This window comes from Cebidichthys violaceus, unplaced genomic scaffold, assembly GCF_023349555.1.
Source record: "Cebidichthys violaceus isolate CVI_PGR_0920_01 unplaced genomic scaffold, fCebVio1.0.p SCAF_15, whole genome shotgun sequence".
Classification (NCBI taxonomy): domain Eukaryota; kingdom Metazoa; phylum Chordata; class Actinopteri; order Perciformes; family Stichaeidae; genus Cebidichthys; species Cebidichthys violaceus.
The window spans coordinates 13,791,184-13,816,243 of NW_027176318.1; the positions used below are offsets into that span (position 1 = coordinate 13,791,184).

Here is a 25,060-nt window from a genome sequence, read left to right on the forward strand (position 1 = left end):
AATATATATATATATATAAATAACCCTACTTAATTAATATGTAGTATATATCATCATAAGGAATCATACTGCATTGAAGCTGCATGTCAGTGTGTAAACTAAACTAGTGATGTAAAAACTATTGATGATCACAGACAATGAAGTACCTGTTTGAAGAGGCTTTCAAATCTATTGGATAATGGATCCAAAAGTGGGCGGTGCCAAGGCCAAGAACGCCTCCTTCACCTGAGACACAGGTACCTCTTAAAGTTACAGATGTAGGTACTGAAAGTACTGCATCCAATTCAAGTTTAACTCATTCAATTATGTTTGCTAATAGTTTATATTTTCATGCAATACAATGGCAAAAACACTGATGTCATGTCCAGCTGGTTGTAACATAAAAACATTTTATTTTATTATGCAGCAGATTATTTTTCATCCAAATGGTTCAAAGAGTCTTTGAGGGATCTGGAAACACCCTCAGGGCAGCTGTATGTTACCATATATATATATATATATATATATATATATATATATATATATATATAATGTGTTACTATAAAATAAAAGCCTCTGTGTTGTCGCTGGTTATATATTTATATTTTAGGATAATCAGATGCTTATTTCTGGACACAAACTGGAGCTCGACCCCTCAGAGGAGGCACCACTTAAATGTCTCTGATGTGACATTAAGACATAAATGAAGCATGTAAATGTCCCATGAGGGGCATGGTGGTCGACCCCCCCCCCCCCCCCACACACACACACACACACACACCAACCCCCTCGTGCGCGTGCACGCCCCTGACAGCTAAGGGTGTGAGACTGACCTGCAGACACTTAAGTTTTTACCCTAATGAGCCGCAATACAGGAGCAGACAGCTGTGCAGATATGCGTCTTTCTCCTGTCACACTAAAAGTGTGTGTGTGTGTGTGTGTGTGTTTGTGTGTGTTTGTGTGTGTTTGTGTGTCTGTCTCATTGTGGGCGTCTCTGTCTGTAGCGCAGCCTCCTCGCAGGCCACTCCCGGTAAGCGCGCTGCTGTTCCGCCTCACAGACGGACGGACCGACGGTGTGAGTGTGTGTTTCTGTGTGTGTGTGTGTGTGAGTGTGTGTGTGAGCGCCTCGGCTGCTGCTGTGCACCCGTCTTTCTCTCTCTCTCGCTATCTCTGTGCGCGTGCACGTCTGTCCCCCCCCCCCCCCCCTCCTTCCTTCAGTCCCGTCCTGTGCTCGGTTGTGTCGAGGTGGAGGTATGTAGCGCCGGATTCACCGCGCCGAGCAGCATGTAGCAACCCGGAGCACAGCGCGCAACATCGAGGATTATTTTTTATTATAGGGGGGAGGAGGGGGAGATTTTTTTCATTTTTAATTTTCTTTTAGAGGAGTGTTCGTGTGTGTTCGTCCCCGCCGCTCTGCACCTCTCGGTCGATGGTCGTTGAGGAAGCTTCCATCTTGAGTCCCGTATCTACCGAGAGAACCATGGCGAGCGACTCCCCGGCGCGGAGTCTGGACGAGATAGACCTGTCTGCACTACGGGTAATGTCTCCTACCTCTCTCTCTCGCTCTCTCTCTCTCTCTCTCTCTCTCTCTCTCTCTCTCTCTCTCTCTCTCTCTATGTGTGTGTGTGCACGTGCATGTGGTGTCTGTCGAAGTGCGCGCGCGTGCGTGTGGGGGCTGTTGAGCACCTGTCTCCCCCCCCCCCCCCCCCCCCCCTTCCCTATTCCCTCTCCTCTCTTCATTCTCACCCACTTCCCTCCTCACCCACTTACCTCCTCACCCACTTCCCTCTTCTCCTCGCAAGGATGCGTCTCCCTGCGCTTTCCTCTGGATTTGCTGCCTGGTGGTGGTGTGTGTGCGTGCGCGTGCATGTACGTTAGCGTGTTTGTGTGTGTGTGTGTGTGTGTGTGTGTGTGTTGGGGTTGTAGTGCTCGTGCACGGCGGCCAGTGATTGAGGGAAATCAGGTCGGATGGAAGAACGTGGGATCATGTGGCCTCCCACCGACACTAGTGTTGTTGTTTGTTGTTGATGTTTTTTTCTTAACAATTGGGACGTGATGTAATGAGGCCCTGAGCTGCTGCTGCTGCTTCTTATACTGCGCGTGCACCCACCCTCGTGCGCGTGCGTCAGACAGCATAATAGAGGCCGCTCTGTCTGCAGCCGACTATGTGGGGCAGATGTTAAGCTGCCTGCTCACTGACAGATTCACAACACACACACACACAGAGCCTACAGATGCACGCACACATGCACGCGCTCACTTTCTCTCACACACACACACTGAATAATAACATGATAACCGCAACAGGAGCGAGTTCCGCCATTTCGTGATGTTGTGGCGACAGCAGCATTGCATGGCAGTGGCTGCTTGTGGGTCTGTGCGCGTGCATGTGCGCGCCTGCCAAAAGACAGGGAGGTGTGCAGGGAAGGAGACAGTGTTGGAATGTGTGTGTGTGTGTGTGTGTGTGTGTGTGTGTGTGTGTGTGTGTGTGTGTGTGTGTGTGTGTGTGTGTGTGTGTGTGTGAAGGATAGATGGACTGATGATGCATTCAGAGGAAATTTCTTATTTGGATTTAACTGCTCAGCTAAAGATGAATGATATAACTGTGTGTGTGTGTGTGTGTGTGTGTGTGTGTGTGTGTTATTCTACACAGCTCCTTTTTCTTGTCTCCTTTTCTCCTGCTGCTTACGTAACACAGTCGTACCTGCAGAGCAACACTCAAGTCTGGACATGATCGACCGGGTGGGACTGAGTGTGTGTGTGTGTGTGTGTGTGTGTGTGTGTGTGTGTTTGTTACAGAGACAAACACATTGTGGGACAAAGACAGACAGAAGAGCCGAGAAGAGATGTGCACGTTCTTGTAAAAATGAGAATCCTTGCTTTCCGACTAGAAATTAGGTCACCCAGGATGAAGCGGGGGGGGCTTTTAAGTGTGACGCAAAGCCTGTCGCAAGCACACACACTTCCTGTTTCACATCCCAAAATTATTTCATTTACTCTCCTCCTCTTCTCACCGTGTGAGACTTCAGAGTCACAGAGGTTGTGTCCTCCTCGTTACGAGTCCCCCTGAAGGAAAACTCTGTTTTATTTATAACCTGGATGTTTCGTTTCCAGTTTTGTCCCGTCAGAGACTGAGATATCTTTAGAAGAGTCCAACAGGTGAGGAAGACGAGTGGTCAGAGAGGTTGTAAACAGAGGAGGAGGTGGCTTTACTCTCCTGTATATTCCAACGTCTATAGACCCTTTTACAGCTGACGTCGTCATAAATATAAGTGTGCATGTTGCCGACAGAAATGGTGTTCTGCAGCCAGACGAATGAGGGTCCGTGTATACATAGTGGTGCAACAGATCATTAAACTCACGGTTTGGATCATATCACGGTTGGGTGTCACGGTTTTGGAGACACGGTTTTAGAGTCACGGTTTTGGAGACACGGTTTTGGAGACACGGTTTTAGAGTCACGGTTTTAGAGTCACAGTTTTGGAGACATGGTTTTGGAGACAGTTTTAGAGTCACATTTTTAGAGACACAGTTTTAGAGTCACGGCTTTGGAGACACGGTTTTGGAGACACGGTTTTAGAGTCACGGTTCGGAGTCACGGTTCGGAGTCACGGTTCGGAGTCACAGTTTTAGAGTCACGTTTTTGGAGACACGTTTTTGGAGACACGGTTTTAGAGTCACGGTTCGGAGTCACGGTTTTCGAGACATGGTTTTAGAGTCACGGTTCAGAGTCACGGTTTTAGAGTCACGGTTCGAAGTCACGGTTCGGAGTCACAGTTTTAGAGTCACGGTTCGGAGTCACGGTTTTAGAGTCACGGTTTTAGAGTCACGGTTCGGAGTCACGGTTTTAGAGTCACGGTTCGGAGTCACGGTTTTAGAGTCACGGTTCGGGGTCACGGTCAGAAAAAAAAGATTGCTATTTATGTATTTGTACTGTATTTACTCCAGTTTCTCACCAAAACTACATTTTACGAGATTACCTGTGAACACATGATAATGTTATAATTTACCTTCAGCCAGTACTCATTTTCACTGAGCAGAGCCTGAAAGGCATCATAATGTAACTGAAGTGAACCTCCGTTGGTTAGCCTTTAGTGGTGCTGCTAACGTTACTAGCTCTCCTCCTGTTGGTTTGAACACTGATTGTTTACAATGTATCATTATCAGATATCAGAGACTAGAAACACAAAAGTAATCTTGGACATTTCTCAACATTTCCTTAAATTTTATAGACCAAAGAACTGTCGATTATTGAAATAATCAATTCAAATGAAAGTAGTTTTCCATATTTTGACCATCAGTCAGCGGTGAATCATTTATGAAGCAATGCAGAATGAAACTGATCTCATGTCCGACTGAAGAGACTGTAGTTGGTTTCCTGTCACAGAACTGCAGCATCAGGCTTTATAAAAAATGATCTTATCCTCCCCTTCAAAGAAAGACTGCAAGATGCAATCCAGGGTTTAGCAGAATCATTTTATGTTGTTCTTGTCTGACAATAGGGTTGTGAAAAAAGGGAGAAAATGGTGAATGTTGGCGTTATTTTTTACTTTTATAATTTGACTATTTAGACTTTGGGAAAACATTTGTATTAACCTCTTTGCACAGTATTGATACACAAATAAACAGCTGTGTTTAATGCTTGCTAAACATTTTATCTCCTTAATGTTCAATGATCAATATCTTACAAGTATTGCATCAAAGTTAGATATTCCAGTATTGTGACAACACTATGAGCTTCCATTTCTTAGCTTGACGGCGTCATTTGCATACAACGCTAAATTTCATTTGTGGTTATCGCCTTAATTAAAAAAGCTGTGTGCTCTGAATTAAACATGTTAAACTTGTTTTTATAAATACACAAACACACACACACACACACACACACACACACACACACACACACACGTATTCTTTCCCTTTGGTGCACCTGTGTGCTTATTAGCCTCCTAGCTGCTAGCAACCTGCAGGTGAGCCTGTTTTAACATCAGCTCCTGGTCTCCTTCTTTCTTCTTCGCTGGTGTTTTTGTTATGCGTGTGGTCTTAAAGGCTGCAACAGACAAGTACAGGTGTGTGTGTGTGTGTGTGTGTGTGTGTGTGTGTGTGTGTGTGTGTGTACATATTGTGTCTGTGTACATTGTGTGTGCGTGTGCGTGTGTGTGTGTGTGTGTGTGTGTGTGTGTGTGTGTGTGTGTGTGTGCATGGGGTACAGTCTTCTTCCAGGACTAAATGTGCTCCTGTTTGACCTTGAGTGAAAAGAATTGCTGCTTTTTATACTAATCCCCTTCAGGAGGCTCCAACTGTAGCACACACACACACACACACACACACACACACACACACACACACACACACACGCTAATACCAAACACACACACACACACACACACACACACACACACACACACACACACACACACACACACACATGCTAATACCAAACGCACACCCATGCACGCTAATACCAAACACACAGGTATGCTTAAAGATCAAAATCTGTGTTATTGAATTTTAATCACCCTGGAGATAAGAAAGTGTGTGTGTGTGTGTGTGTGTGTGTGTGTGTGTGTGTGTGTGTGTGTGTTTTGAATCCAGCTGCTGGCCTTCGTCTGGGTTTCCTCTGTCACATATTTTTATTCTCATTCTGAAGCACGGCATCAGAAAGTTTGTTTCTATAAAAAGGTTTTTATTTTCTTTGTTTAAAATAGATTTGAAGCTGGATGGATGGTTTCTGTCAAGTTCCCGTGTTAATAGAATAGAATAGAATAGAAACATTTCAGTGGTTATAATCTGCACTAAACTCCGTTGCAGATGTAAATGTACACAATGACCTCCATCTTTTTTACTCACAGTGGTTTATCGTTGTTCTGCAGCAGCCGGTTAGCTTAGCTTAGCATAACGGCTGGACAAAAGCGAAATCAAACTTGACTTTTAACACCATCATTAGAACCCTACTTACAGGGATTAACTTTGTATGGAATCTGAGGACTTATCTCTTTGTGAGTCTTTGTCATGCACTTAGTCACAAAGAAGAAGCTGGTTAGAAACCCGTTTACACGCGTCGTGTTTCTCATAAAGGTTCCGTGTTTGTTTACGTGACGTTTTCATAATTCAGATCTCTGCAGAATGTCGACTGTGACTCGGTTGTTTTAGGTGCAGAAGAACAATCCTGCTGAATGTGATGGTTTCTGAAAACTCGTGTGTTCGTTCCCCACTGAAGGAATAATGACAGTGTGGTGATACAGAGAGAGAGGCTTTTCACAGGGCAATGCTACAGGTGTGTGTGAGTGTGTGTGTGTGTGTGTGTGTGTGTGTGTGTGTGTGTGTGTGTGTGTGTGTGTGTGAGAGAGAGAAGGTCAAATTCCTCACACATACATTCCTAAATCCATCTTGTGTTCAGTTGAATCCAGTTTATGTTCTCCTGACTGACTTTGTCTTGTTGTTTTTTTTGTCTCCTCCTCCTCTTCCTCCTCTTCCTCCTCTTCCTCCTCTCTCTCTTTTAGGACCCAGCTGGTATCTTTGAGCTGGTCGAACTGGTTGGAAATGGCACCTATGGACAGGTCTACAAGGTAAGACTCCATAATCTGTGCAGCCTTGTGTGTGTGTGTGTGTGAGTGACGCTTCCCTCTATGAGCAATGTTCAAAAACGGAGCTACGTTTGTTTTACAATGACGGATGAAAGGAGTCAGAAACTCACCATTGAAACTGTTTTAATGCCAAAAAACTTCTCAGTGTTATAAATTAGAGGTTGATGGTTTTTAAATTTAAGTGTCATATTGAGTACATTTGAAGGTAATGAGGTGAAGCATGGAACCAACTACGAGATGATTCGAGAGCATAAAACATTTTAATTTAAAGCAACAAACGGGGAAGAAAAGGACTGTGTACATTATTATTTTATTAATGAAGGAACTACTTATCCCATAAACCATTGCGATTGGCGACTCGCCGCCTCTGGAAATTCCTGAAAAACTTTAAAAACGAACCAAAATGTCTTCAGGAAAACATTTTAAAGTTTAAAAACGAACCGTTTGAAAAAAATCCACCAATCAGAGACGGCGCTGTTCCACGTTAGGATTGTGGGTAGTGTACAAGGTTGATATTATACAGTTTTGTGTCTTTTAAAGGAGCTCGTACCGTCGTTTCACCGTCTCATTACGACTAATAATCAAAATTCAGAATATGAATGGACGACATGCGCCGGAGGATTTGCCATGTTTAGTAAAAGCAGTTATATTTTTTTTAAGAGTGTTTTAAATGCTTTGCTTCTTGACTCTTGATTCACTCGTCCTTGAAGTTTGTTTTCATGCTTAATTTAAACTTTAACCGACCACATTCTCACAGCAAAACTCCAAATCTCCTTTATCCAGCTGGGCTGAAAAAGCCTGTTGTGTGTTTGCGAGTAATAAAACTGAGCATTTGCAAATTTTGCATGTCGCTAATGCTTCTTTTCAAGCTACCACGTGAGCGCTGCTTGACTTTTTTGACGTTTTAGTATTTTAATTTAAGAATTTAATTAGTTTTAATAGAGAAATGATGGATATTTTTAGGGATTATATGATGGTTTTTGGCTTGAAATGTGTTTGAAACATGTGATTTGAGATTTGTTGACTCAACTAAAATGAGCTCAAAGAAATTAAATTTTTTTGACCAAAACTGAAGCTACGACTATGAAGCTTTTTCCCACGCAGACTGTAACATCACAGAGCCTCTGTGTGTGTGTGTGTGTGTGTGTGTGTGTGTGTGTGTGTGTGTGTGTGTGTGTGTGTGTGTGTGTGCGACACACTCGCACACGTCTGCTGATACACAACGAGACGCACAACGCCTCGACGCGTTCGTTCGGTATTGATCTGCTGCTTCAACACGGTGACGGCTGCTTTGGAAAAAGATTATTGACAGAACAAACTGGGGTCGATCGCAGAGCATTGTGGGTAAATTAAGATCTAAAATAATAACGCTCACTGGAAGAACTATCACCCTGTAAAAGATGCTGTGGAAGTGGGCGGATCAATACACTTGAGTATCGATTATAGAATCAGAACATTCACACTTTTATTTCATCAAAGAGCGGAGAAACTGTCTAGGATCCTTTGATTTCTACCGAGTCCTTAATTCAGAGGAATTTTTTTAAGGACTTGCATCCTCCGTGCACCTAAAATACCCACAATCCTTTGTGCATTAAGGCTTTAGTTCGGCCAAACCAGAGTTGCTGATTGTTGGAACAGTGGAAACACAGAAGGTTTTGATGAGTTTTATCACGTTTCTGTTGAGTTAAAAGTGTGTTTTTCTCTATGGAGTCTGGTGGCTTTGAGGAGAGCATATTAATTGTATCTTTTGTACTTTTATAAAGTACCATGATTATGTTCAAAATCGGTGTATCGTGTTTTGAGAAATACAAAAACGATATTCCAAATTATAGAAATTGTAATGTACTGAATTATTTAAAAACAAAATATCCATTTCTTCTGCACACCCTTAAGTATTTTAACGTGTGTATGTTTTCAACAACACGTGCATAAAACAAAGTCGTGATCTATCGAGCGTATTTCTCTTCTAAATGGCTGGTTTAACGGTTCAACATGGAGGCTATAAAAAGGGTCAGGGAACGTTCATTTAAGCACACATTAGCTCTTTACACCATGTAAAGATCAGTCACGATGGTTAATCATTTTTTTTAAAGGCACGTCTCCAGATATAAAGAGTCCAGGGACGAGACACCATCCCAGGAAAAAACAAAAGACTGCTGGCTCACTCTCAAGGCTCAGCTACAAATTAATTGGAATTAATTAATTATTGTCTCACATTTGCCTATAATTAGTGCCAAATTACATCATTTTGTTCCAGGAAACTTAATCGGAACAATTACATGTCTTTGCTGTCTAGGAAGTTTATATGGAGCTGCTGGAGTTGTATATTAAAGTATTACACAATATTTACCTCTGAAATGTACATCGGGGGGGGGAGGACAACTTCAAGTACTCTTTTTCCAGCTGCTTCCAAATGTTTTTTCTCTCCTCGAGGCTGCGGACGCCTCCTCCTCCTCCTCCTCCTCCTCCTCCTCCTCCTCCTCCTCCTCCTCCTCCTCCTCCTGCCTCCCAGGTTTAGTAATCGTTCACACTTACACATCGTGAGCGAGCGATAAAACAAGGAATATCTGAATGATGGCTGTCTGACATTTAAAATACATTTCACTAAAGAAATATAGCTGCTGCTGCTCTTCAGAGTTTCTTGCACCAGCACATTTGATAAGATAGAACTTTATTAATCCAGATTAGAAACATATATAAACAATTTAGTTTTTGTTTCTTTTCCTGGATTTGATTAATCAAAAACGCGGAGTTCAATTAGTTCTATTGATTGAAACTCACCGTAAGCTTTGAGAGTCTAAACATCTCTACCAACGGGTCTCAGTCTCAATCAGAGGTAGTTTACTGGCGTCAGATTCATGCTTTCTGTGTGCTGGGAGAATGCTTCTAGTTTTTTATTTGTCCACACTGAACTCTAAATTGATCGCTGGTGCCGGAGGCGTTTAGGCGTCGCTGACTGTGAGGCACAGATCTGGTTTTTTAAAAGCCCTCCAGCGACGCCTCCCTCCTCATTCATGTCTCACTTTCATCACATTCCTGGCAGCTGGATGAAAACACGTGACGTACAAAGACCTCGGCGCCATAAAAAGTGATCTGAGTGAAGTTTATTTCTGATGTTATGATGTCACAGCCTTTTGTTTATGTGGGGGGGGGGGTTTCTTTCTTCACAATTTTACTTCCTGGGAAAATATTGTCACGCTTTTGTTTAGAAAACAACGGATTATTTGCTGTAAATGAAGTTTGACTTTTAACACAAAAAACTGCACAGAATTAATCATCATCTTCTAAATGTTATTCTTTCATATTCGCAGATTGTGTGGGAATATCTTGTGTCATAATCTTTGAGTCAGAAGCCATAAAGTACCATATGAGTTTAGTCATAGTTTCAGAATAACAGCGTAAAGGGTTTCTACACCAACATCTGAGCATCTTTACATCTGAGCTTGTAGACCCTTTTTTACGGTTCGTAAACAATGATGACATAGGTACGGAAGTTTGGCAACGGAAGTACGGAGAGTTGCAATAGCTTGTGAAACTATTAACCAGCAAAGATTGAGGACGCAACCTAAACAAAGGGACTTTCTAGATCAGTGTGTATTAGTGAGTGGAGGACATTAGCAAGTGGCCCAATATGTAGTGGTCAGATATAAACATGTAGAGAGACTGAGACCCGTTGGTATGTGGACTGCCGTTTTGAAGCCTTGAGTTCAGCATTTTGGTCGGCGCCATCTTGTTTTTTGCAACCGGATTGTGATACAAGAGGGCGGAGCTACAACACCGAATCAACATTTTTTTTTTACAGTTAACTCTCATGAAGTGAAAACACACTGTGAAAGAGTTGAAGTTGTAAGATGAAAACAAAAACAACTCCCAGACCGAACAACGCCGCAGTAGAGACCTGCCAATCACTGTGTAGCCCCGCCCTAAAGCATCCCCTACTTTATGGTCTGTTTGACTCTAAATGGACCATAATGTACTAAATGAACATCACGCTGTATTGAAGAAGACTTAAAACTAGAGATTGAGACCATAAACTCATGTTTACAATGTTTACTGAAATAATAAATCAAGAGAGAAGTAGAGTCATTTTCTCAAAGACTTCTATACAACCAGAGGAGTCGCCCTCTGATGGACACTAGAGAGAATGCAGCTTTAACACATGAAGCTTTGGCTTCACGACTGACTTTTTCTGACCTCCATGTTTGTTTCGTTCTCAGGCGACATATCAGAGTTTCCCAGTCGTAATTAAGCTTTGGATATTGACACAAGTGTTATTTACGAGTCAGAAACTGATAATTACACACAGTTGTACTGTAAGGTGCAATTTTAGCAGCAAACAGCTGCAGCTGGGAAGCCGTTTTACCGTAACAATGACGTTTCAACAAGAGCTGCCTGGAGGCATTCATTAGGTTTTGTTTCAGTACATGATATGACCGGCTCTAGCCACACAACTCTCACACATGCTAGAAGTCCTGTCAGTGGTTTGCCTGGAGAAAAGGTACAAAACATTATTGCAACAGTTCCTGTGAATACTGAGATCAAAATTCCTTGTAATCAACTCTTGTGTTTAATTCAATGCAGTTACATTTTATTGGAGAAGAAAAAAACTCAGCAAAAATAATTTTCTTCCTGCAAAGAAAATCGTAATACGAGTAAAAAAAGACGTGGTACGTTAGAGAGCACAGGACACAATATTCTCCTGGTTGAGCTGATAATTATGCAGCTAAAATATTTATCATGCTAGAAATCAGCATAAATGATTCAAACAACTACAAGCTGTGTGTACAAAACAATTATTGTAAAAACAAAAACAATGACCAGGTTTACATACACCAAATATTCAGGTTTTGTTTTACCTTATTCCGAAAAAGACAATATTACTCATAAGTAATTAACAAGACTAATGAAAATTCATATTTCATTAGTATTCCTGTTTACAGACTAAAGTGTCGTAAAAACCGTGATTGAGACACATATTCTGAATTAGTCCTCATTCCAAATGGAGCATTTTCCAATTGAAACATGTGGGATGTGCTGATATTACTTGTTCCAGGAGCTTTCTTTGGACTCGTATACAGTGCATTAGGAATATGCGTCTTAATAAAGGTTTTTACAGCTCTGTGCGACACACAGCGTCTCTCCCGTTTACAACCAGCTCTGTGCATTGAACACAAAATCAACCAGCCAACAGTTTGCAAAGCTGGAGTAAAGACACAAAGAATAAAGTTTCGGCGATTTTGCTGTTGCCATCTTGGATTACAGTCGTCGCCATGTTGGGGTTTTTTTGCAACCAGAGAACAGGAAGTGACCATATTTGGAATGTGGAGGAGTGACGTAGAGACGCCGTATACGTCTCTGGTAGAGAGACCTGTCAATCACAGTGTAGACCCGCCCTAAATTATCCCCTGCTTTATGGTTTGTTTGACTCTAAAAGGACCATAGTTTACTAAATGAACATCATGTATTGAAGAAGACTGTAAACTAGAGATTGAGACCATAAACTCATGTTTACAATGTTTACTGAGGGAATAAATCAAGAGAGAAGTAGAGTCATTTTAGACTAGACTTCTATACAACCAGAGGAGTCGCCCCCTGATGGACACTAGAGAGAATGCAGCTTTAAGAGACTTAAGTATTGAGAATGTTGTCAATGTGGGATTCACTGGCCCCGGTGATGAGGATGCAGCTTGGGGTCGTTTCACTCTAAATCAGAATTTGCACAGTTGCATGTTGACGGGAACATTAGTGGAATATGAATTTTATGACAGTTTATTAGGAATAATGTCTTTTTCCAGAATAAAGGCAAAAACTGGAATATTTGGTGCGTGTAAAACGTAGTCAGAGAACTGGTTTCCATTTAAATTTGTATTGTTAGAGTGCTGGGATATAGACTTATACTGTATGTTGCCTCCGTCAGTGTGTTTCTGTCTCCGTCTTCATGTGTTGAGGCTTGTGTTTCGGGTTAAGAATGTGAAGCTTGTCTGAACGCGAGCTGTGTTTTTACGCCTCGGGCTGCCTTTTGAAAGTCCCCTTGCCATCCTCCTCCTCACCTGCCACCTCCCTCTGTTCTCACTCTGTCGCTATCTTTATCTCCCCCCTTCCTCCTCCACCCTCCTCCCTTCTCCCTGCCTGCATGTGTGTATGGATTTAATACAGCTTCCTCATGCCATCTTGATTCTGCCATAATCTCTCACACACCGGGAGCTCGGTGTCGCCTTTGGGAGATTGTTTGGCCGGCCGTCGGTGTCGAACGGAAGAGAGATAGCAAAACAAAGAGATCTCTTCCTCTCATCTCTGCTTTTTTTTTTTATTTTTTTATTTTTTTATCTGCCTCCACTTTTATTGCTTCATCTCTGTGGACCGCTGCCGTTCGTCCTGCAGACGTCCTGCACGCTTCACACACTTTACCTCGGGTTTCTGGTTGATAACTTTTTAATAAATCTCCACAAATCTGGTGCATGGAATGACTCAATAAAGAATTTATCACTCAGTAATCTCTGGAAACAGCTCAGTCAGACAGAAACAGTAAATATTCATATTCTGCAGCTTGTTTCAATCTCTGGCCAATGATTTAACTCGTCATTAGGGCGGCAGCTATCAATTATTTTAGCGATACTTTCACTTTATTAAGGAGCAATATGCAAAAGAGAAAATAAGACGGATGACTACTTTGGCTTCCTTCTTTGAAAACAATCAATACTTTTATTGCTTTAATTGCATAAAATCGAAACTATCAGACTAACTTTTTGGAAAAATTATTTAAACCGTCCAGATGTCAGAGTAATCTGTCTAAAATTCTAAATAAGATAATCCTTTATTAATCCTGCAGTAAATATCCTTTTACTTTGTTATTGTTGCCTATATTTATTATTTGCATAAAAAAACACACAATTCAAATGATCAGGAAATGAAAGATTGTATATTTATTCATTAAAAAAAAGTAGTTTTAATGAATTTGAATGTATTATAAGATGCTTAGGTTTAGTGTTATGAAGTTAAGAATGTCATAATTCGCTCTCTGATATCTATTTTATAACTGTATGTATTCAAGTTTCTCACCAACAACTACATTTTACAAGATCACATTTAAACAGCGCTAGCTAGCTAACGCTAATTCTTGTCTCGTTTGTGGTCCGATAAACAGTCGCCTACATCCACGTACCAAACGTACTTCATTGTAAACAAAAAATTACAACAAACACCAAACCCAGATGAGCAGACGGTCATCTTGTGTCGGCTGTGTGAGGACATTATTACATTATTAGCATCACTGTTGAATTGCTTTGTTAGAAGCTAGCTAGCTAGCTAATGCTAATCTCTGGTCTCTCCGCTTCATTTTTAGTTGTTCTCTCTCTGTATATATTTTACTGATTCAAAGGTATGAGTTGGACCGACAGTCGCCTCACGCTTCAATATACATAGCTGCTGAGAGAGAGAGAGAGAGAGAGAGAGAGAGAGAGAGAGAGAGAGAGAGAGAGAGAGAGAGAGATAAAGTTGTGTGATATGAAACAGGAAAAACAAAGATGCGACAGACACAAAGATGTGAAACAGAGAACAAGAGACTTTTTCTGTGCTGTCAGATACATTCAGAGTCTGATGCAACACTGAGTAACCAGGACGCTGTGTGTGTGTGTGTGTGTGTGTGTGTGTGTGTGTGTGTGTGTGTGTGTGTGTGTGTGTGTGTGTGTGTGTGTGTGTGTGTGTGTGTGTGAGAGAGAGAGCAACTGACATGTGAAAGTGACCCAGAGTGTGAAATATCATGGCCTCCCCCCCCACACACACACACACACACACACACACTGCTGTCACTTTGCCTCTTCCAACCCCCCCATTCGTTGCCCTCACTAAACAACCTGCCTGGCCTGTTGCTAGGTTACCACGAGGAGATGGTGTGTGTGTGTGTGTGTTGGGGTGGTGGGCTGATGCTGGTGAGGAGGATAAATTTCCACTTTCTCGCCTTAACAGCTGTGATGCTGACTTCGGTTTGGAGACTCAGGACAGTGCAGTGGTTCTCAACATAAGGGTCGGGGCCCTTCCAAGGGGCCACAAGATAACTACATAAAAGATACTTTCTTTGTTGCTTTTTTATGTAAAATCCTGGATGTTTTTAGCATTTCAGACCTCTAAAAAAACATTAGAATTAAAGAATATCTGTGGTGGAACAAGATGTGTGATCAAGAGATAAAATATAGACACTGGAATGAATCAACTCTTCTTTATTTAGTGGCTCAGTAAAATGTATAAGTGCATTTTAAAAAGGTGATATTGTTATTTCACATACAATGAGTAAAGTCACCTGGCAGCCTTTGAGTATTATTTTGTGATAAAATGCACTGGTCACTTTTTAGTTTTTGGTCTATTTCACTTCCATAACACGTCTTCTTTCAGACTAGAGGAAAGAAAACATCTATTTTACTACTTTTGTCTGTTTAAATCTGTAGATTTCTTCTTAAATTCACCAAAAGTTACCATTACATAATGCCTCATTTGCATATTTACACAGAACATTTCAGAACTTGTAATACAAAAAATAATCGTCATAATGTCAGTAATGAACTGGTGGAGTTTCATGGTTACCCTATTTATCAGGTGTCTCTCCTTTAAAAATGCAAAATGCATTAACCCCCACACACACACACACACACACACACACACACACTAGGTGCTTGAATTGTTTTATTTTATTCTCATTATGTCCTTTTTTTCTTTGTCTTTCAGGGTCGCCATGTCAAAACAGGACAGCTTGCTGCCATCAAAGTCATGGACGTCACAGGAGTAAGTAACAGACACACACACACACACACACACACACACACACACACACACACACACACACACACACACACACACACACACACACACACATTAAATCTGCACATGCCCACACACACCTTGCTCGAGGGCGCTTGATGCAGCAGTTTGTCCTCGATTGATTCTACTGGAGGGGTTTCCTCTTTCATCTGATTCCAGGATTCTAATATGTTTTGTTATTTTACATTTCAGTTAACACAGAATTGTTTTTATGTTTGCAACGTGTGTGTGTGTGTGTGTGTGTGTGTGTGTGTGTTTTAGGATGAGGAGGAGGAGATTAAAGCAGAGATCAACATGTTAAAGAAGTACAGCCACCACAGGAACATAGCGACCTACTACGGAGCCTTCGTCAAGAAGAACCCTCCGGGGATGGACGACCAGCTTTGGGTGCGTACAGCACACACGTGTCTGGAGCTTAAAGAGCAACGTAGCACCTCATTTTAGCCTTAAAACACACCCTGTTCACTCTTAACTTCTTTATTCTTTAATGTTAATTTGTTTTTGGAGTTATTGTGATTTTTACAGTTGGTTTTGGTAGAGTTGGTAGAGGGCTTTCATCAAAGACACACTTTTTTTAAAACTCATGGCATAATTTAGAATATGCGGATCAGTAATGTAAAGCATGAGTAGATGTGAGAACGTATGGTGATCTAACCAGTAACGTTGATTGTGTGCAGCTGGTGATGGAGTTCTGTGGGGCCGGATCGATTACCGATCTGATCAAGAACACCAAAGGGAACTCTCTGAAGGAGGAGTGGATCGCCTACGTCTGCAGAGAGATCCTCAGGGTGAGAACGGACATTTATATTCACTTCACCGCTAGTTACATGTCAGCATAAATGTTTTGGTGGGACTCTTTTGATGGGTAAACAAATGCAAACATAAGGGAACCCCAGAAGGTTCCCTGAGGAACACCTTATTTTGAAATTCTGTTATTTCAAGTATTTTATTTTCTGCTGCAGAAACCCAAGTTGCTCTGAATACAATGTATCTCCTATATCTTTCATAAAACATTCATGATGTGTTCATTAAAGGAACCATAGAGGGTTATTGATGAGCCATCGTATTGATTTTTAACAAAGGCCATATTGGATCCGATAGGAAATCATCCGCAACCCGGTGGAGTTAACGATTATTATTCTTACTGTTACATGTAGATGATATTTAACAAATTACATCTCGACTTAAAGAATAAAATTGATGATTAAAAAACAATTTTAGGGATTATTATTAATATCTAGTATTGACTGCAGCTGGGTTTTTTATTAAATACATCTTTTATGGGTGTTATCTTTAAAAATATACATGTTTGGTTGAACTCTTTTGATGGGAAAACAATTGCAAACATAAGGGAACCCCAGAAGGTTCCCTGAGGAACACCTTATTTTACTATTCTGTACAGAAACCTAAGTTGCTCTCGATAACAATGTATCTCCTGTATCTTTCATAAAACATTCATGATGAGGTCATATGTGTTCATTAAAGGAACAATAGAGGGTTATTGATGAGCCATCGTATTGATTTTTAACAAAGGCCATATTGGATCTCAGAAGAAATCATATCAATAAATAATTACTATTATAAAAATAACTTTTTTTAGGCGTTAAAAAATAAATGTTTTGGTTTAAATCTTTTGTTCGGAAACAATTGCAAACATAAGGGAACCCCAGAAGGTTCCCTGAGGAACACCTTATTTTAGTAAATAATTAAATTAAATACACAGTCTCATGCTAATATGTTCTGTTTCTGTCAAAAACGGTAGATGGAATGAAATGATGATTGTTGAATAAACATTAAAATACATTTTTAAAGAAAAGGCTCACAAAGTAGATTCAAGACAGACGGCTCACAGTACACTTCGGACACGTCGACTACAGTGTTTGTTCTGCTGATGGAAGAACATCAGCAGAACAAGTGTAGTTTACCATCGCAGTGAGGTCCGTGTCACAGGAAGTAGTGAGTACATTTTCCTCTCTGTCTCCAGGGCCTGACCCACCTCCACCAGCACAAGGTCATCCACAGAGATATCAAGGGCCAGAACGTGTTACTGACGGAGAACGCAGAGGTTAAACTCGGTGAGAGGACACACACACACACGCACACACACACACACACACACACACACACACACACACACACACACACACACACACACACACACACACACACACTGTGTCATCCTGCTGTCTGCTGGTGTTGAGCAAACAATACACAGCAAGAAAACACTGTTTGCTGATCATAAATGACGTATATTTACAAAGGAAACGAGTGCTACATTAATATTTGATAATATTGCATGACTCATAACTAATTCAATCCATTCATTCAATGTGTGCTTGTGTGTATTTTATAGTGGACTTTGGTGTGAGCGCTCAGCTGGATCGCACGGTGGGACGGAGGAACACGTTTATTGGGACGCCGTACTGGATGGCCCCCGAGGTCATCGCCTGCGATGAAAACCCCGACGCCACATACGACTTCAAGGTGTGTGTGTGTGTGTGTGTGTGTGTGTGTGTGTGTTAGTGTGTGTGTGTGTGTGTACACAGTATATAGTACTGTATATACTGTATGGACACCAGACATTTTAGTGGCAAATATTGTACTTTCTACTCCAAGGATCATTTATTGTCATTATGCAACACAGGGATGCACAACCACAGAAGTTTTATTGCAAATGTTGAGATTCGAGTTTATTCTCCCTGATGGTTCATCACACTCAAGTCATGTGATTTAATGTTAATATCCCACATATTATGGCAGGTTTAATTGCTGCCTTCAGATATTTCCGCCCTCTTTTTAGTCACATGCATTTTCAGGCAACTTGCACAACAACTCTTCTTTTTTTTTACACCATGCAAAGAAATCAAAAATCTTGTATGTATTTAATAAAGAAGAAAATAATTCAAGAAAAAGAAACTGTGTTTCTCTTTGGAGCGCTCCCAAAGATCAACTCTTCATCCATCAAAATGCTTGTAGTTGTGAACACAGGCTGACCTTTAAAAAAAAAATATATATATATATATATATATATATATATATACATATATCTGAAAAGGTTCTGCGATCGTATCCGTTCATCGACCGCCCGACTGTACAAAACTCTGACCACACAGACTCGTGTAAAGTCTCCTCAAGGAAAGGATGTGAAACGGTAATAGGGGCAGAACGAATCCCTGCGGGCGGAAACCCCCCCCACCACCACCACCACACACACACACACACACACACACACACACACACACACACACACACACACACACACACACACTCGGCTCATCTTTCAGTATCAACGTCTCCTTTAAGTATCAGATACGTTCTATTCAAACAGAGGCAGATGGGAGATACTGAGAGGGTAGTTTCTGTATTTTTATCACTTAACAAGAACACTGACCAGTGGAACCCGAAAAACATGACGTGTGAAGTCGGTAACAGGTTTTTAGGATGTGAAAGTTTTCAGTTTTCTCTCTCTCTCTCTGTCTCTGCAGAGTGATCTGTGGTCGCTCGGTATCACAGCGATAGAGATGGCAGAGGGAGCACCACGTAAGTGTGAAACGCCCGACTCATTAAAACATCACTAGTGAGGACAGTTTGTCTTCTGGCTAGAAGTCTAAATCTGTCTCTGCTTCTTTTTTATCCCTCATTTCTTTCTCTTTTGTTTCCTTTTCTTTCTTCTCACCTCCTCACTTCTGTCCTTTCCTTCCCTTTTCTCTTTTTGTCCCCTTTCATTTATTTCCTCTTTTCCTCTCCTCTCAATCGCATTTCTTTCCTTTTATCCTTTCCATTCCCCTTTTATCTTCTCCTGTTCTTTTGTTTCCTTTCCTCCTGTCTCGTCTTGTCGCCTCTTCTGTCCTTCCCTTTTCTTTAACCTTTTCTTTCCTCTTCTTGCCTCGTCTCCTATCCTGGTCTGTCCTTTCCTATCCTTCCCTTTTCCCCTTGTCTCATCTCCTGCCGTTTTGTCTCCCATCCGCTTCTCATCTCCTCTTGTCTCTTTCCCTTTTGTTTCCTCTCTCCTTGCCTCATCTTCTATCCTCTTCTGTCCTTTTCTTTCCTCTTGTCTCCTCTCCTCTCCCGTCCTTTTGTCCTCTCTCTTCCCCTCCACTTCCTCGTCCTCTTCCTCATCAGCTCTGTGCGACATGCATCCAATGAGAGCGCTCTTCCTCATCCCCAGAAACCCCGCCCCCAGACTCAAGTCCAAGAAGTGGTGAGTCACTAAAACACACACAGATGTGTCCTCTGCACCTGTTCTGTTCTTATTATTCATTCATCAGTAATCTGATTACTATGTAAAGGTCCATTTAAAGCAATTTAGAATAACCTGGTTCAACCTGGTTCAGCAACCTCCGGTTCTGAAAAGTGAAACCTAAGCTTTAGATTTAAAAATCCTCCATATCATTGATCATTTAAAGTAAATGAAGATTTATGTTTGTTTGTGTCTGTGTCTGTGTGTGTGTGTGTGTGTGTGTGTGTGTGTGTGTGTGTGTGTGTGTGTGTATGTGCGCGCAGGTCGAAGAAGTTCCAGTCCTTCATAGACAGCTGTCTGTTGAAGAGCCACAGCCAGCGGCCGAGCACCGAGCAGCTCCTCAAGCACCCGTTCATCAGGGACCTCCCCAACGAGCGGCAGGTCCGCATCCAGCTGAAGGACCACATCGACCGCACCAAGAAGAGGAGGGGGGAGAGGGGTGAGGCTCGCCTCACAGCTGTAGACAGCTGCACAAAGGGCCAGATGTTTCAGAACATGTGGATGTTGACCTGAGGGGTGTGTGTGTGTGTGTGTGTGTGTGTGTGTGTGTGTGTGTGTGTGTGTGTGTGTGTGTGTGTTCCTCCAGATGAGACTGAATACGAGTACAGCGGGAGTGAAGAGGAGGATGAAGAGAGGGACGCCGGAGAGCCCAGGTACGACCACTACTACTCATAATACTGACAGTACAACTGATACTACTACTGCCACTTCTACAGCTTTACTACTACTACTTCTACTTCTTCATGCGCTGCTGTTACAATGTATGATACTACTCGTACTACTTCAACTATAGTACTGCTAATGCTATGGCTAATACTTCTAGTTCTCCTGCTACGTATGCTAATGCTAGTAATAATACTACTACTCCTAGTGCTACTCCTACTACTCCTACTGCTTCTACTGCTGCTACTACTACTGTTACTTCTACTGCTACTCCTACTTCTACAACTATAGTACTACTCATGCTACGGCTAATACTTCTAGTTCTCCTGCTACGTATGCTAATGCTAGTAATAATACTACTACTCCTAGTGCTACTCCTACTGCTACGACTACTGCTGCTACTACTACTGTTACTTCTACTGCTACTCCTACTTCTACAACTATAGTACTACTAATGCTACGGCTAATACTTTTGCTACTAGTACTACCACTTAATGCTACTGCTGTTAGAACTAATACCGCAAGCACTGCTACTACAACTACCACTACTTCAACTGCTACTTCCACTTTGTTTCATATCATTTATAAAATGAAGATGAATGTTATTAACACATTATTATTATTATTATTAATAAATTAAATTAATATTTTTTTATTCTAATCCTCCTCCAGCTCCATCATCAACATCCCCGGTGAGTCCACCCTGAGGCGGGACTTCCTGCGCCTCCAGCTGGCCAACAAGGAGCGGTCGGAGCTGATCCGGCGTCAGCAGCTGGAGCAGCAGCAGAACGAGGAGCACAAGCGGCAACTGCTGGCCGAGAGGCAGAAACGCATCGAGGAGCAGAAGGAGCAGAGGAGACGGCTGGAGGAGGTAACTCCTAGGAAGGTTCCTAAAGTGGCCGCCATAATAAGAGCTGGTTAAAATTCTCTAAAATGCTAAGGAAAGGTGCTTCAGTGCTTCCTTTACTTATCTCCTTTAGCAAAGGGAACACTAGAGGTGCAACGTCCCAAAAATCGTTTGACCGGTAAATTCAAAATGTTATCCTTTTACTTTGTTATAGTCATTTATAGTGGGGTTTTTCACACAATTCAAATAAAAAGGATGATGTGTTCAAGGATTGTCGGAAAGATGAAAATCAGATGATAATGGTGTTTTTTTTACTGCTTCTGGCTGTGATAAACGGTGTCGTTTTTGCCGATTGTTTGAAGAAAACATGCTTTTCAATCCTGCCGGCAAGTTTTTGAGGTTCAGAGGGTGAACGAATGAAGCAGCTTCACATCACACTTGAAAAAAAAAAAAGACATCTCAGCTTTTGATTATAAAACGACTCGTCTTCCTCTTCACCTGAGATTGTTAGCACCTCAGCTTATCCAAATGCCAGGGAAACACACCTGATGTGCACAAACACAAACACACACTCAAACACAGTTGAGTTGAACTGTGGGCCATGCCCCTTCCAGCCTGTGTGCACCAGGTTGAGTTTGAACTGTGGGCCACACCCCTTCCAGCCTGTGTGCACCAGGTTGAGTTTGAACTGTGGGCCACACCCCTTACAGCCTGTGTGCACCAGGTTGAGTGCACCAGGTGAGATTGATCAGCTAATTAACTGGCTTTGCAGTCACACACTCACAGAATCACAGCAGAGCAGCACTGAGAGTCTGGGAGGAAGCAACAGAAGTGACTGAAACAGTGTTTGTGCAAACCAAAGCTTGTTTTGAACAAGGAAGAAGCAGCCAGTGAGCTATCATGCATTGTAACTGTTGTAGCCCATTGTTTGTAGCCACTGACTGAGATGAACTGATTGAGAACTGCAAATACTGATGGTTAAAAGCATGTTGGGTAAATATAGTTAAAATGCTGTCATGGTATTTAAATAATTAGAAATGTGATCTATTTAAAATCATGTGATTTAAATGTAATTAAAACTGAAGAACCATGTGAGTTAAGTACAATTTATAAAGTGATGCATTTGGAAGATTTATCCTTTTAAAGAGCTGCTGATTTATTGTACTGTTAAAATGATGAAATCATGATCAAATTCAGCTAAAAATGTATTTACTGTATTTAATTAATTTACTCACAATATTGGAAATGGATTGTTTGCTATGTATTTACAAGGTTAATTTGTGGGTATTTAATTTAAGTAATTTAAGTATTGTAGTCTGTTAACTGCATGTGGTTATCTTGCTTTTCATTTTTTTTAAGTGGTGTTTTGTTTGTATTTAAAGGTTTTTCACCTGGTTACTTGATCACTGCATCAAACTTCTAAAATAAAAGAAAGAAGAAAAAGAGAGCAAAAGTGAGATCAATGAGTGGAATCCTGTAAAGTCTTCCTGAAATTGGCTGTCCTTTTCAAGTGGGGGAGTTTGCACTTTGAAACCTCGTAAAAGAGAGGGACCACTTGACAGTCACACACACATGCACTCAAACACACACACCCTCAAACACGCACTCAAACACAGACACACACACACTCAAACACACACAGAGCAGAAGTGATATTAATAATAATCTTCTTCACCTGCAGCAACAGCGTCGGGAGCGTGATATGAGGAAGCAGCAGGAGCGAGAGCAGAGGAGGAGGTACGAGGAGATGGAGCAGCTCCGCCGAGAGGAGGAGAGGAGGCACGCAGAGAGGGAGCAGGTAGGAGAACACCTGAGCCCCACGTTACATCACAGGTGTCATCCACAGGAGGGGGCGGGGCTTACTGACGTCACCTTTTGCACTTCACCTTCACCTGAGCTATTTCTTCTTTCTCGTCGTTTAAAACAAACATATGAACAGATGAATATTTTTATTTTATTTATTGAATATGTATTGACCCTAATGTGGCATTGATTGATTGATTGATTGCTTGCTGCACCTTTTAAGAGTGAATAGAGTACAACAAATTAACTTCCAGATATCACCATGAAACCCCGAATGATTACTGACATTAAGAAAATATTTTTTTGTGTTATAATCTTTCTGAAATTTCATGTTTTAAATGTGCAAATGGGGCGTTATCTACTTCATTAGCCTGTTGGCACATGCATTTTATAAATACATTTAAAGGTTGTGGTGCAGTTTAAATGCAACATCCTTAGAATTATAAAGAGAGAAATGGAGAAAGTGTGGAATCACCACACATCAAATTTAACAGAAGAGGCTTAGCAAACGACTAATAGTTAACTTTTCCTGCAGTGCCACGCTGCCTTAACGTTCTCTTTGTTCAGGCATTTCTGCCTCTTGCACAGCTGATTTTTGATCTTTAGCATCGTCTCCCTGCTCTACTAATTAAGACCCCCTGCTGCTTCCCTTTCTCAATCCTTAAATCCCTACTTTCACGCCTCTTCAATAAATCTACTTTCCTCCTCTTTTATTTCCTTTCCTCCTGTTTCCTGCTCTGCTGATGTCACTGGTTGCCTGGGCTCCAACTTGCTTCTTCGGCGCTCTCCGATTGGCTGCGCCTCACGTTGCCCCCCCCCCCCCTCGGGTGCTGATTGGTTAGGAGTATATTCGTAGACAGCTGGAAGAGGAGCAGAGGCAGCTGGAGATCCTGCAGCAGCAGCTCCTGCAGGAGCAGGCCTTACTCCTGGTAACATCACACAAACACTTCCTGAAACCCGTTTGTTATTTACACACAGAAATCAAGAAGTCGATCCGTACTCCGTCAATACTGAGACAAGACAGAATAACACATCAGCTCCAGAAAAAAGTTAACAAACATCAAATCAATAGATACACACAGCGATGGGCGTCAGTCGATAGCTGGCGGTCCTGAAATTAAATTAAACTCAGATTCATTGTTTCCGATGAAGTCGTCATAAAAACCGGACAGCAGGGAGAGTGTGCTGCATATGAATAGATTAGAAGAAGAAAATTGTGATAATTTGTTAGTTGGTATGGTGGCAAAACACGTCTGGTGACAAAAAATGTGGTTGTAGCATTAAAGCATGGTCAAATTTGCAACAACACTCAGAGAGAACCAGAACATTCTGATGTAGCATTTCAAAATGAAAGCCCTTCAAAATGGCATGCATGAGCTAACTTCAAATCACATTCATGAGACAATTTGTCTAAATTCAGATTAGATTTTAGAGGAGATGGTGCACAGTTACAAAATCATTTACTTAAAATGAAGTAATTCATTTTAGAAAAATGAATTTCACTGAATTGCCATGCAGCTTTAAATTCAGTTCATTCAGGTGTGAAGTGATGTCAATCAAAAAAGTCACGATATTATATTTTTCTCATCTAACAAGATAAATGTGTGAGCATGGACTTTATCTGTGGTTATTAAACCACGTGTTTCAGCTCTATTATCTCTGTTAACATCAAAGTTGGTCGATGAATTCATCTGTTAGGATTCTGATCATATTGGGCTCTTGGGTTTATTTTCTGTGTCTTCATTTCAGATGTGAGTGGGTACGTTTGCTCAAAAGAGTTGTGCTTTGTCTCGTAGTGGAGCTTCACATTACCGCTTGTAATAATCGTTACGGTCTCTGAACATGAGACACACTGGTTTTAAAATGCCCTTGTGAAGAATCCACCGATAACAGTCTGTTCATTATTGGTTAAAGACTCTGGTCTCTCTGACGTCATGTGAAATAACGTCTCTGACTCACGTAATGATTCTCCTACTCCTCGTTCTCTTTCCTCGTCTCCCCCGTGTGTCTACATCTCACTCGAGTCAGGAAACTTGTCAGAATACCCATCTTTGATTGGCTGAGCTGCGTCACGTGATGCGATTTACACCGCTGAACAAGTGCCGTAAAGGCTGGAAAAGCTGCGCCGGT

General features: G+C 41.6%; 1 protein-coding gene across 1 annotated transcript in view; it reads left to right on the forward strand.

Moving 5' to 3' along the window:
* Nucleotides 1-1,034: 1,034 nt before the first annotated feature.
* tnikb (TRAF2 and NCK interacting kinase b) overlaps nt 1,035-25,060 on the forward strand; it is a 32,629-nt gene continuing 8,603 nt past the window's right edge. The window contains 14 exon segments of the mRNA XM_068710333.1: nt 1,035-1,516; nt 6,483-6,548; nt 15,285-15,341; nt 15,639-15,764; nt 16,055-16,165; nt 17,362-17,452; nt 17,731-17,861; nt 18,863-18,917; nt 19,500-19,578; nt 19,881-20,056; nt 20,204-20,270; nt 20,953-21,151; nt 22,809-22,925; nt 23,773-23,859. Of these exon segments, the coding sequence (XP_068566434.1) occupies nt 1,409-1,516; nt 6,483-6,548; nt 15,285-15,341; nt 15,639-15,764; nt 16,055-16,165; nt 17,362-17,452; nt 17,731-17,861; nt 18,863-18,917; nt 19,500-19,578; nt 19,881-20,056; nt 20,204-20,270; nt 20,953-21,151; nt 22,809-22,925; nt 23,773-23,859 (1,470 nt within the window). The 5' untranslated portion in view covers nt 1,035-1,408.